The sequence below is a fragment of the Musca autumnalis genome, unplaced genomic scaffold, assembly GCF_047663935.1.
Source record: "Musca autumnalis isolate F117 unplaced genomic scaffold, ASM4766393v1 scaffold_3, whole genome shotgun sequence".
NCBI lineage: Eukaryota > Metazoa > Arthropoda > Insecta > Diptera > Muscidae > Musca > Musca autumnalis.
In genome coordinates this window covers 183,779,149-183,792,866 of record NW_027411866.1, presented here as the reverse complement: position 1 = coordinate 183,792,866, position 13,718 = coordinate 183,779,149, and the positions used below count along the sequence as shown (strand labels likewise).

General features: G+C 34.9%; 1 protein-coding gene across 1 annotated transcript; it reads right to left on the bottom strand.

Annotated features, from left to right (window-relative positions):
• Window positions 1-489: 489 nt before the first annotated feature.
• LOC141398571 (enhancer of split mgamma protein-like) lies at window positions 490-10,603 on the bottom strand. Its single transcript, XM_073975954.1, has 2 exons — window positions 10,055-10,603; window positions 490-1,609 (listed from the first exon to the last, which is right to left on the bottom strand). Exons 1-2 carry the CDS (start codon window positions 10,238-10,240, stop codon window positions 1,091-1,093), a joined length of 705 nt encoding a protein of 234 aa, XP_073832055.1. The 5' UTR covers window positions 10,241-10,603; the 3' UTR covers window positions 490-1,090.
• Window positions 10,604-13,718: the final 3,115 nt, after the last annotated feature.

Below are 13,718 nucleotides of genomic sequence, written 5' to 3'. Positions count from 1 at the left end.
AAAACACCGAAAACTGATTTTTATCAAGTGAAGAAAACATAAAATGAAAAATTATTATAAATTTTGCTTAAAAATAAAAACAAAAAACCATTGTGAAGCAAAACTATTTTGTGAAAATAAAATTAGTGAAGCATGAAAAACAAAACGACAAAAAACTAGAAATATAAGTCATAAACAAAAACCGAAACTGTTTCAGCTGAGAAAAATCAATAAAAAGAAAACGGAAAATCTTATAAAAAATACAAATTAAATTAAATATTTAATAATATTAACAAAGCAATATCGTTTTTATGTTATACAACATTTTTTCTATAAACTTTAAAAACTACTTTTTTCAAACTCATAATTTAAGCATTGTTAGGTCCGTTATAAAAATAAAGAAAGAAAAACAATATAATAAAAATAAATATTTAAATATACAACATTTTGTGAAAATAAAGAAAGAAACTTAAAATTTAATAATAAAATAACATGCAAGAAAAAACAAGATTTTTTATAAATTTTATTTTGCAAAAATTTTATTTTTTAAATATATAAAATAATTGTATACTTTTTTTTGGTTTTTGCAAGTGAATAAAATATTATATTGAAGAAACATTAAATGAGTTACAAAAATACAAATTTATCTTAAAGAAATTAAAATAATAAGTAATAAAAAATAAATTATAATTATAAAAATATAGTTTTATTTATGAATGTCTTGTTTTATAAAAGGTGAGTACTAAATTTATATGGAAGAGTAGCACTACTTTGTAGTTATATAACATAAATTATTTTGTAATCATAAAATTAATTAAAGCTTTAGTCCTTAGCATTGTTAAATATATGTAGCAGTTTTTCTTTTCGTTATTATTTTGGTTATAGAGGAATACAGCAAAGTTTGGATTTTTGAAACAAATTTCTCAATACATTATTTTATTGATTTATACAATTTGTTTTAATAAAATATATTTGGCCATAAAATCATAATAAACAATATATGAAATTCTCATAGAATTTTTTCCACAAGATACTGTAATAATTCAGAACTATAAACTACAATATGCTTAAATTAATTCCCAATTTGCCCACCCCTACAATGTGTTACCCATCACCATGGTCTCCAAACAGATCTGTCGTGATCTTCCATAAATTCCCTTTTCACCATATCTTCCATTGTATATTGCTGCACATCGCGAAATTCTCTGACCACTTTGTTATCGATAATTGTGGGTGAATTACTGGTAATTACCGGTGAAATATTAGGGATTGCTGGTTTCTTACTAAGCGGTAATCTTTGGTAATTTGCTGTTATTCGATTAGCCAAATAGGCAGATGAGGGTAGACGTGTTGCTACATTTGGTTGCATAGCATTTGCGGCAATAGCATTTATATTTGGTGCATAACTTGTAATGTGTTGTATTAAATCACCACCAAGTTGATGATCAAATTTGTTAAGATATTGAGCTACTTCGGCGGCACAGTGTTGAAATCCAGCCCAAAATTTTTCCATGTTTAACGTATCATTACGTCGCACATAGAGGGCGTTCTTTTCACGCAAACGTTGTAAATGGCGTACGGTGAGTTCGAGAATGTCGGCCTTTTCTAGTTTGGATACATTTTCACCATCCTGAAAGAGACCAAAATATATAAATATTAGATAATAGTTAATAAATAGGAAAACAATTTGTATATTTTTACGAAAAACAAAAGAGTTAAAATAAAATTAGCCTTTTTAAGTTTAAGGTATAGAAAACAAGAATATTTCTGTACTTTGGATTAATGCGATCAAAATAATTTAAAAGAAGTTAGAAAGTATCATACGGCTTTGCCCACTGAGATATACCCTCAGCCTGTGTGAATTGAAATGTTCATCTATTGACAATATAGAATTGAATACCGGCTAACTAAAAAAATAGAATTGAATACCGGCTAACTAACTAAAATCCCTTTCCCCAAAAATTGTGTATTAATATTGCTATCAACAGGGTCATAGTATCGGTATTAACTTCCAAATCATCTTGGAACAGACTGCATGTAACGTGACCGCTATATTGCAAAACCGCCTCTCTGATATTACATCCAGTATCAATACAAAACTACCGTATTAGCATAATCCCAACTTCATGCATAATTACAACTCTATTCATAAATTAATTAAACTTCAGTGTATTTCCTTGTTGACTCGCCTTAAAAATAATGCTCATTCATTCTGTAAATCCAGATGGATAAGATGTTTAGTTTTCATCGCTGAATTTGTCGAGTGCTGGCGTTAACCGACGTGAACAAGAAGACGTGTGGCATTGTCCGCAGTCCTATTCGATTCAACCGAAGACTACATCAGCCATCGACCTTGCGTTACGTTCGATCCTGCCGATTCGTTCGCTCCTGTCGATTCGTTCCATCCTGACGATTCGTTCGCTCTGTTGTATAACTATACCTGTCTCTTTTCTTTACAGAGCAGCAATTGGAACACGAACGAACCGAACCCAACACCCGAAGTCTACCGAGCCGAACTCCACAGCCGAAGACTACCGAACCGAACTCCACAGCCTGAGACTACCGAACCGAACCCAACACCCGAAGATCACCGAGCCGAACTCCACAGTCGAAGAATAACGAACCGAACTCCACAGCCAAAGCCTACCGAGCCGAACCCAACACCCGAAGACTACCGAGCCGATAGCAATCCTAATAACACCGAGCCGTCCGATACCCTATTGCTACCGATTACCGCCTATTTGCTACCGACCAATTCGAAGCGATTCCAATCGAAGCTGTTCCCAAATTTTACCAACATATGTATACCACAACATCAGCTAATCTCCATACTGTCTGAATCTTATGCTTACGAAGTAATACAAATAAAACACTGAAGCACTCTTCCATCGTCTCTCATTTACTTAAAGTTTTAACCTCAGCCTTCGATAAAACCCCTCGTTATATGCACTTAAAAAAAATTTTGAACATTTGTGGACCACTTTCGAAGTCAAACTAAATGTGGATTTAAAGTTTGGACCAAATCGGTTGCACCGTTCAAGATAATCGTGCGTACCATTTTAGTGAATTTTTTTCCACTTTTGAGGGGGATGTAGCAGTAGCAGTCGACCGATGTGACCATTCATCGAAATTAAACCAATTTTAGGCAAAATATTCCGAATGCCAAATTATAGACCGATTCGGCGGATGTGTTCGAGAGTTATCACGTGTTCCAGACAGACAGACTGGCGGACATTGCTAAATCGACTCCAAAATTGTCTGAAACAAATCTCGTTCAAACACACGAGGCACAGTTCGATCGCATCAAAATGTATATATGTACATATATGTATAGATGCTGAGGGTATAACAAGTAAAATACAAATTCCCTCAATTTATGACTGTACGAAGATTACAATAACAGAAGTAGTGTAGCTAAACCCAGCAAAAAAACGGTTCCATTAGCCATTATGTAACCCATTACAAAGTAATGTAAACAAAAATAACTATTTATATTACTCCTTACTACGTTATGATCAGAGGGTTGTGTATTCAACGCTCACCTTCGGCAGGGTACTTTTTATCAAAAAGCGAAATAAAACAAATATGAAATGTGTTGAAATTGAAAACAAATTCCACCTCAACTGTCCTAAAAATGGGAAATATTTTTTCTTAACTTATTGCTTATTTTGCAACTTCCATTGGTTACAGAATAACTTGTTGTTGTATTGGTCGTAAAATAACTAGTAATTCAGTGCGACATGCCCTTGTTTAAAAAATGTGTTAGTAGGGGTTTTGTAAGTAGTTACGACTACCAAAAAGTACTATAAAAACCAATTATTTAGTAAGGATTGTTTCTCGGAATGTACTATGAACAGTACACGTTACAAAAGACGTTTTTGACGTTTCCAGCATACATTTTTAAAAGAAACAAGTAAAAAAGCGTTAAGTTCGGCCGGGCCGAACTTTTCATACCCTCCACCATAAAATATTCTGAACTAAAATGGAATAATTTGTTTTCATTCCTGTCCCCAATTATAAGTGGGTACGTTAAAATGTCAGATAATGTACATAAAATACTTCATTCGGGAGGCCCTTTTTTATGGTGCCTATATCTAACTATGTATGTTGACAATTTTTGGTGGGCTAGAAAATGGGAGGTACCGTTATATGGGGGCTTTATCAATACATCGACCTTTCTCGACAATTTTTGGTGGAGAGGTGTGGTGACCACTAGGAATTTCAAATGTTCAAATTACAGATAATTCGGTTAAAACTTGTAGGTAAAATTCTCAAAATACCGAAAATCGGGAGATACCGTTATATGGGGCTATACCAAAACATGGACCTATGTTCTTAATTTTTTTCGAATATAAGTTTTTTGGTCACTAAGAACCCTAAATATCAAATTATAGCTAATTCGGTCTAGAAATGTGACTTAAAACTTCAAAATACCTGAAATCAGGCGGTAATGTTATATGGGGGCTATTCCAAAACATGGACCTATGTCCACTAGTTGTATAAGTTTATTGACATTTAAGAACCCTAAATGTCAATTTACAGCTAAATCGGTCTGAAAATGTAGCTAAAAACGTCAAAATACCGTAAATCGAGGGGCACCGTTATATGGGGGCTATACCAAAAGGTGGACCTACGTCCACAAGTTTTGTTATATAAGTTTATTAACATTTAAGAGCCCTAAATGTCAAATCATAGCTAAATCGGTCTGAAAATGTAGCTAAAACGTCTAAATACCGTAAATCGGGGGTACCGTTATATGGGAGCTATACCAAAACGTGGACATATGTCCACAACTTTTGTTATATAAGTTAATTGACACTTAGGAACCCTAAATGTCAAATTATAGCTAAATTGGTTTGAAAATGTAGCTAAAAACTTCAAAATACCGTAAATCGGGGGTACCGTTATATGGGGGCTACACCAAAACGTGGACCTATGTCCACAAGTTTTCTTATATAAGTTTATTGGCACTTAAGAACCCTAAATGTCAAATTATAGCTAAATCGGTCTGAAAATGTAGCTAAAAACTTCAAAATACCGTAAATCGGGGGTTACCGTTATATGGGGGCTATACCAAAACGTGGAACTATGTCCACAACTTTTGTTATATAAGTTCATTGACACCTAAGAACCCTAAATGCCAAATTATAGCTACATCAGTCTGAAAATGTAGCTAAATACGTCAAAATACCGTAAATCGGGGGGTACCGTTATATGGGGGCTATAGCAAAACGTGGACCTATGTCCACAAGTTTTGCTACATAAGTTTGTTGGCACTTAAGAACCCTAAATGTCAAATTATAGCGAAATCCGTCTGAAAATGTAGCTAAAAACGTCAAAGAACCGTAAATCGGGGGGTACCGTTATATGGGGGCTATACCAAAACGTGGACCGATATAGCCCATCATCGAACTAGACCTGCCTGCAAACAAAATACGCATTTTCCCAAAATTTCAGCGTCCTATCTCCATTTTTGTGGATGCTAGAGTGATTACCACAGACGGACGGACGGACGGACGTGTACAGATCGACTCAGAATTTTACCCTGATCAAGAATATATATACTTTATAGGGTCGCAAATGAGTATTTCAATGCGTTGCAAACGGAAAAACAAACTTAATATACCCTCCATACTATGGTGGAGGGTATAAAAAAGAAAAGGTTTGCATCACATTTAGTCCATTAACATTATATTATAACTACCGTGTTTTATAGTCTTCTGAATGAATTTTATATAGTAATCCTGTTTTTTGAACAATAAATAATGCTTTTTGACATGTAATTCCATAATAAACGTATTTTTTTTATAAATTATGAGGTATACTTTATGTATTCTAGTTAGCACTAAATGTGTTGAAACCTTTTCTTTTTTGGGAAGCCTTTGCTTTTCCCGGAAATGTCTATACACAAAATGTGGGCGGTAAATTGTCATCTGACGGGCTTTCTAAAACTTTTTGCCTTTACAGAATCCCGAATTTCCAATGATATCCCCCGTTAAGACGTCAATTGATCAGTACTACTCACTCTGATACGGGTCCGATCCCTACGCTCATATGTTTCTCGAGACCCAGACTTCTGACTTTTGCTAATAAACGATATAACTGCACTCTGGACTCTGAATTTTATTAAATCCGAAACTTTAATATCAGGACAATTTCATTATTTCCTACGTTTCTGACTCTTGCACCCACGTTCATGTCCGTCCCATAGACCCGCCACTCCCCCGATGAAGAACGTATGACCGATATCAGTTCTAAAATTTTACTCACTTTTAAACTTCATGAAACAAAAAATAATAATAATTTGAATCATATTAAAAATGTTAGTTTACATAATATTGAAGATTTTTGCATCCGATTTGGCTCAGTTGCATATGTTTTGACCATTAAATTTTAAGGCGTTTTATGTGTTTTAAATTTTTTTCATAATTCTTGTTGGATATCGTGTCAAAACTTTTTATGTTCATATACTTGGAGCATTGAACTATAAATAATTGGAAAAAAACCTAGTTTGTCTTTCAAAAAATATTTTACAGAAAATTTTCTAAATCATTCAATTTTGTTGCAAATGTATTGGCCACCACCGTGTCGGGTGCAGCAGATACGTCAAATCGGCCGAAAGTATATACGGGAGCTATATCCAAATCTGAACCGATTTCGATGTAATTTAGCATATTTATTTTTAGACCGAATTCAATCACACATTCCACATTTCATTAAAATCGGACGTATGTAGCGTGTTAGGTGCAGGAAATATGTCAAATCGGCCGAAAGTATATATGAGAGCTATATCCAAATCTGAATCGATTTTCACCAAAAGCAATAGCGTTCGTCCTATGGCTAAAAAAAAATTATATTACCCAATTTTCAGCTGAATCGGACAAAAAATACGACCTGTACTTTGCGAACAAAAATACATGGACAGACGGACGGAAGGACATGCATAAATCGACTCAGAAAGTAATTATGTATATGTATTAGGTGAAAAATCGATGTCGGATTTTTTTATGCGGCAACTTCCTAAAATGTTTAGTTTTGTTAAAAATTAAGATTGCCAAAGTTTGAGCTCAATCGGAATATGTTAACACGTGCCACTGGGGCCTCAAAGTTTGTCGAATTGATGAAAACAGTTTACCAGTTCTTTGTAGTGGCTAAACAAGTAATCCTACAAAAAATTTTAAAAATCAGGTCATATTTTCATACTAGCTATATAAAGGGCCCATGGAAACTTTGAGGCCCCAGTGGCACGTTTCCAGTACTGACGGCACATTAATGTATGTATGTATGTATGTATGTATGTATGTATGTATGTATGTATGTATGTATGTTCTATATCTCTTGTCTGTTACCATGTATATAAACTTATGTAGGTATGGTCAGACGGCTAAAATATGTCGCAATCATATGAAAGAAATTCCTTGGAAAATAGTGCCCAGGTGTAGTGGAGTAGGGTATTACATGGTCGACCCTCTCTTACTTGTTTTTTTTTTAACTTTCGGACCTGTTATGTCTAGAGTATACGCTTCCATCTAAAAATTTTAACCGTTGCAATAAGGACCCTAAGCAACATATACGGTTAAAATGTGAATTTTTACTTTTGTGGAGGAATTTCACAAGAATGGTACCTAAGAAATTCACGCACAGATCAAATTTCGGCTACGCAACTAAAACCCTATTTCCCTAATTTGTATAAAAAGAAGAACAAAATTTTGGTTCGTCGATATAGTATTTTTGTAACTTCGAGTCATTATCTCGCAAACTACGGGTTTTTAACGCATTCGGGACATTTTTCAGGATGGACATCCTCGCGAAAAGCATGTCGTTTTGATCAGGAAAAGAAGGACTACCGGGGGTAAAATTTTGACTCTAAAACAACCATTAAATCAGATATAAACAGTACATTTCAAACTTTTATTGAAGGAGGACCAGACCGGATAAACCGATATAGTCAATCTTCGATCTAAATGTAAGTTTGGTTAATTATGCAGACTTTTTTAGACTTTGCTTAAATAAATGAAATAATATCCTGGGTACGACCCTGGCTTGGTTTGAATGTTGGTGGAGATATTACTGGTGTTAATTAACTTTGCTTTAACACGAATCATGTCTGAAATGGAATGATATCGGCTTTATACTTCTTAAATACACCATGATCATAATACTGTGCCCGATTTGGCGAACATGACCTATTTCTGGTTGTCAATATTCCAAAAAAATGGAAGGTAATATATTAATATTGTCATTCCGTGTAACACATCAAAATATTCGTTGGGGACTCCAAAAAGTCAGTATAGCCACGACCGTCTGTTTGTCCGTCCGCCTTTTGAAAACAGTGTACAGGTGTATAAACCTAGGATGTTTGCTATTGAAAAAGGGTTATATCGATCCATGTTTTGATACCAGGGAAACTAAAAAGTTTCTGGCCTAAGCAGTGTTGCCAGACGCCATCTACAACTTTTTTTTTTGGAAATTTTGACAGTTTTTAGCCTAAACGTACACAGGAAAGTTTGACATGTGCTGCGTTGCTTACAGGGACTTGAAAAAATCACTTTGCAAAAAAAATGGAATTTATTGTGAACATTTTCGTCCGATCATTTTTCACAATTTTCGACTTGGATAATTACGGCAAATGGATATCGATCGAATTAAATCTTTGTATGTCTGTTGTATGTTCATAGCTCCATGAGAAATAGGTTTAGTGAATTTAATCTTGGCCGAAACTCGCCAAAAAATGAAGTTTGTGAGGGTCGTCCAAAAACGGTCGTTGTGCTAGAAAAAATTAAGCCGAGCGTGAACGTATAATGCAAGATCCCATGTTATGTACCGTTATGATATTGCATGAACACCTGGCGGCAAAAATGGGATTTTACTCATTTGAACCAGTGTTGATCGGTGCAAGAAGTTTCGAAAAAATAAAGTCGCGGTGCATCCAAAGTTGTTTATTAGGTGGATCGAGGTGACGAATTAGGAAACTATGCGCATGAGCCAGAAGATGCTGTAAAAGCGTTCAATAACCATGTTTTTCAGGTGTCTCAATCGTAGTGAAAAAAGTGTTTCAACAATTGGTTGTTTGAGCGCATGAAAAGGTGTATAAATTATGCTGGAGATTACTTAAGAATACAATAAAACCATTTTTGATGGTAAATATTCACATTTGCATTTTTAGGCCAGAAACCATTTTAGTTCCCCTCCTATAACCACTACAGAACGGCACCACAAATGTTCGCATTTTGAAGGTTTTAACAACAACCAACCAAACTAACTGAAGTTGGGTACTTAGTCTTCACAAGGGGTAAATCGTTTTTCATCAGAGTTTGTCGGTATACGTCCACTTTTAGACATTGCCCACATAGGATGAACCGGGTGATTTTCAGTATTTAAAACCGAAATTGCGGTAACTAGGTATTGCGGGTACAAAAGTTAAATTCGGAAAACTGTAAATATATGCCTATGTTTTCGTAGGGATGAGAATTATTTTGAAGGGGGTTTCTACGTTTTCCTACTGAAGATTCTCAATCTGCAATTACCGATTTAACGTATTTGGAAGAGTTCTTAGTGGGTAAACAAATTTTATCAGATCGTCCTCTAATAAATAAGCTTTGATGTCGCGAAGGACCTTAATACTTTCATAGAAGAAAGAAAGCTATTTATTCCATTTGAATTAAAATATTTATTACTGTCATAATTCAATAAAATTAGTGTTCGATTAAAATAGGCATATATCCTGAAATACCCTTGTTAATTTAATCTCAGTTAAAATTCCATATCATAGAAATTACGTATTTTTGCCGCCGGAAATTCTATTTACGTATATTTATATTTCAAACAATATTCTAACTAGTCTTTGCCCAAAAAACCTTAGAAATTTAAATAGAACCAACATTACTTCCATTTAAAATAATTCTCATCTTAAATGTCCCTTACTATAAAATCCCAACCATACTTAATGGTATGTGTCACTAAAACGATTACAAGACAAATTCATTAGAAACGTTACTGAATTCGAATCCTCTTAAAGAAATATGTCATAAGTTCCTTCATTGCTTCCTTAATGCATTGTCATTTTTATACTTACAGCTTGCAATGTTCCAGTCATTAAATCCTTTAACTCATCCAGACACTTGTTAATCCGAGCACGACGTTTACGCTCCAGCATTGGTTTCATTATCTTGCGATATTGATAGGTGCGCGATACCGGCTCCATGGGTAGTGAATTTAACATGAATTGGTGATTGGGTGGCATTCTGGCGGTGAAATTCATTCACTATATTTTATTAACAAATAAATCAAAAACAAACAAAACAACACGATTTTGGCACAACTCTTTAAAGAGTATTTTCAGTGGTGTTAACTATTTTCGTTTTAAATGTGATATGGTATAGTTTTGGCACGTCTTTAATACTGTAAAACAATCACTTTTCTTTATATATTTCAAATATAAAACGGATTTATTGTTAAATTAAAGTTTAACACTTTGGTTTTGTTTTCTTTTTATTTTAGCAAAGTTTTTTGGTTTGGTTTTGTTTATATTCCGTCTATGGGAGAATGAAAGAATCATTTGTTGTCACACGGTCGTTAAAACAACGAACGTCTTTACTTGAACACGCTCTTCTAAGTAATGATCATGTCTTCATGAGACGACCATAATTTTATTTGGTGATCAACAAATGCACCACAACAAACAACTTCGTTTTACTCCCCGCCCCACCACAAGGCAGACAGACAGACACTTGACAATGTGTGGAGAATGCTCCACCGCACACGAACTAAAATCCCCAATTGACGTATCGTATTCGAGTGCGATCGCACAGGCACACCACATTATGTTCGCGACACACTGCTGCGATTTAAAGCTTCATTCAGTTTAAGCCACGCGCTCAGTGCCACTCGTATCTTAGGCGTGCATTTGTGATTGTTGTTTTGTAGGGTTGCCATGGTAATGACAGTTCTCCTAATTGAAAAAAAAAATAAGATTTGATAGTTAGACCTTCATAGACGGACGAGTATTGTTAATAGACACCAAATTATATCAAACCGAATTGTTTTCAGCATATATTTTGGAAAAATTTATACAAGAATATAAAACTGAGGATGAATCGCTCATTTGGAAATGGACAAAAATATATGTATGTTAGAAATAGGTTTGGATCCAAACAAATATTTGTATGGGACTGATTGCAAACAAATATTTCTTTGGATCCAAACATAATTTGTTTGTGACCAAACAAATATATGTTTGCAACATTTTGTAGCATATCTCACTTTTATTTGTTTGGGTACTAGACAGCGGAATTTTATGCAACCCCTATTTTTGGTCCGAATCATGTCAAATTTTGGGACTGGCATATTTTTAGCTTCTGATTACATTGCAATCGAAACATATGGCATATGCAAAATGCATAAATTTTTGCATACGCAAAATTTATGCTTTTTACATATTTTCGTATGCAACAAATATAATAATAGGTGCAAAAATGTTTGTGTGTACAATTTTTCTGTTTAAAATTCTGTTCAGACAAGTCAATAAAATAGAGAAATGTATAAATACAGCCACAACCTTCAAAATACCGAAAATCGGGAGGTATTGTTCTTTGGGGGCTATATGAAGGCTTGAACCTAAACCGAAAAATTTTAGGTGGAAGGTTTTTTACCCCCAAGGAAGACTTAATACCAAATTTCAGTCATTTCGGTGGAATATTGAGGCCACAACCTTCAAAATACCGAAAATCGGAAAGTACCTTTCTATTGGGGATATATGAAGACGTCGATCTATGCCGACAAATTTCAGGTGGAATGTTTTATACACCCAACGATGACTAAATACCAATATTCAGTCATTTCGGTGGGATATTGAGGCCAAAACCTTCAAAATACCGAAAATCGGGAAGTACTTTTCTATGGGGGCTATATGAAGACGTGGACCTATGCCGACAAATTTCAGGTGGAATGTTTTATACCCCCAACGAAAACTAAATACCACTTTTCAGTCATTTCGGTGTGATATTGAGGATACAACTTTCAAAATACCGAATATCGGGAGGTACCCTTCTATGGGGGCTATATGAAGACGTGGACCTATACTGACAAATTTCAGGTGGAATGTTTTAAACTCCCAACGAAGACGTTATACGAAATGTCAGCCATTTAAGTGTGATGCTGAGGCCACAACCTTCAAAATTTCGGAAATCGGGAGGTACCGTTCTATGGGGGCTATATGAAGACGTGGACCCATGCGGACAAATTTCAGGTGTAAAGTTTCATACCCCAAACGAAGATTTAATACCACATTTCAGTCATTTCTGTTGGATTTTTAGACCACAAATCCTTGTATATATTTTTGCATATGCTCATTTTATGGAAATATGTAAAAATATGCACGATATGCAAAATATGCAAAAAATGCAAACATTTCTGAGCCTAATTCGTTTTATTTTGTGATAAAACGAGTTTCTGTCTAATCAGATTTTCTCTACGATCATCCTAACCATATATGCATTTGCATTGGATTCCGCTGTCTATTGGGTACCAATATATTTTTAATGTTAGAACATATTTTTTATGGGTGGAGAGAGGATTTTTGTCAAAGAGAGCAACAACATGACTCTCTCGGCTCCGGAATGCTGTTTCATAATAAAGAGCTGTGTTTATGGTATAATAGGAGACGCGGAAGATTTGGTAGTGTGTATTCGGTAAAACACGTGTGTTTGGTGCTTTGTAGTTAACCAACGTAGCAAGCGAAGAGGAAAAGAAAAAAATGGTATTAATTTTGTTGTTATTTTTTCTTTCATAGGGCAAAATGTGTCTCATCGAAATAATGATTTTAGACCCCAAGTATGTTTGGACGAAATCTGTTTCAGACAATTTGGAATCCATTTAACAATGTCCGTCTGTCTGTCTATCTGGCTGGAGCGTTCAATAACTCTCGAACGGATTAACCGATTTGATCCAATATTTGGCTTTCCTAAACTTATTTTAAGTCCTGAAATGGGCCAATCGGACCATGCACATGGTAACTTACAACGGGATATACTGATTTGGTCCAATCTTTGGATATCGTAATATTTCTACCAGATATAAAGTAAGTTCGAATATGAAATATATAGTTCCAATCCTTAGACTACCTCATACACAAAATTTCGGAAAAGCGCAGTTTAAGACCTCCTCTCGAATCGTTTTGATGTTTGTTGTAACAACTTGTATTTGCTGCCCCCACTTACAGAGAAAATGGCCCGAAAGCTGTTAAAACTCGCTACGGCGCCATGTGTAGTGTATTGCATTCCATTCCGTTAACTCTCGAATGTTAAACCGATTCAGTCCAAAATTTGGCAGGCGTAATATTTTGCGCAAAGTTAAATCACGTTCTAAGCTCACAATTTTCGCTAGGATATGGACAACATATCTCAATTCCTTAGAGTACTCCCCACACAAAATTTTGGAAAAGTGCAGTTTAGGATCACCTCTCGAATTGTTTTTATTTTTTCTTGCAACAGGTTTCACTCAGGGCCCTTATTACGATCTTACAAGTTTTTTGAGTGGCAACTAAATACTTCTTAAGAAAATTACCTGAAATTTGTAAAAATTCTCTACGGCCAGCATATGTAGTGAGTGGTGCGCACGATAATTCTCGAACCGAATACTGCGTCAGTCCAGACTTTGCATATCATAATATTTCTTCGAATATTAGATGGTCCACCCCTTCCGGTGCCTTCCCCTCAAAAGTTTCAAAATATTCGCTAAAA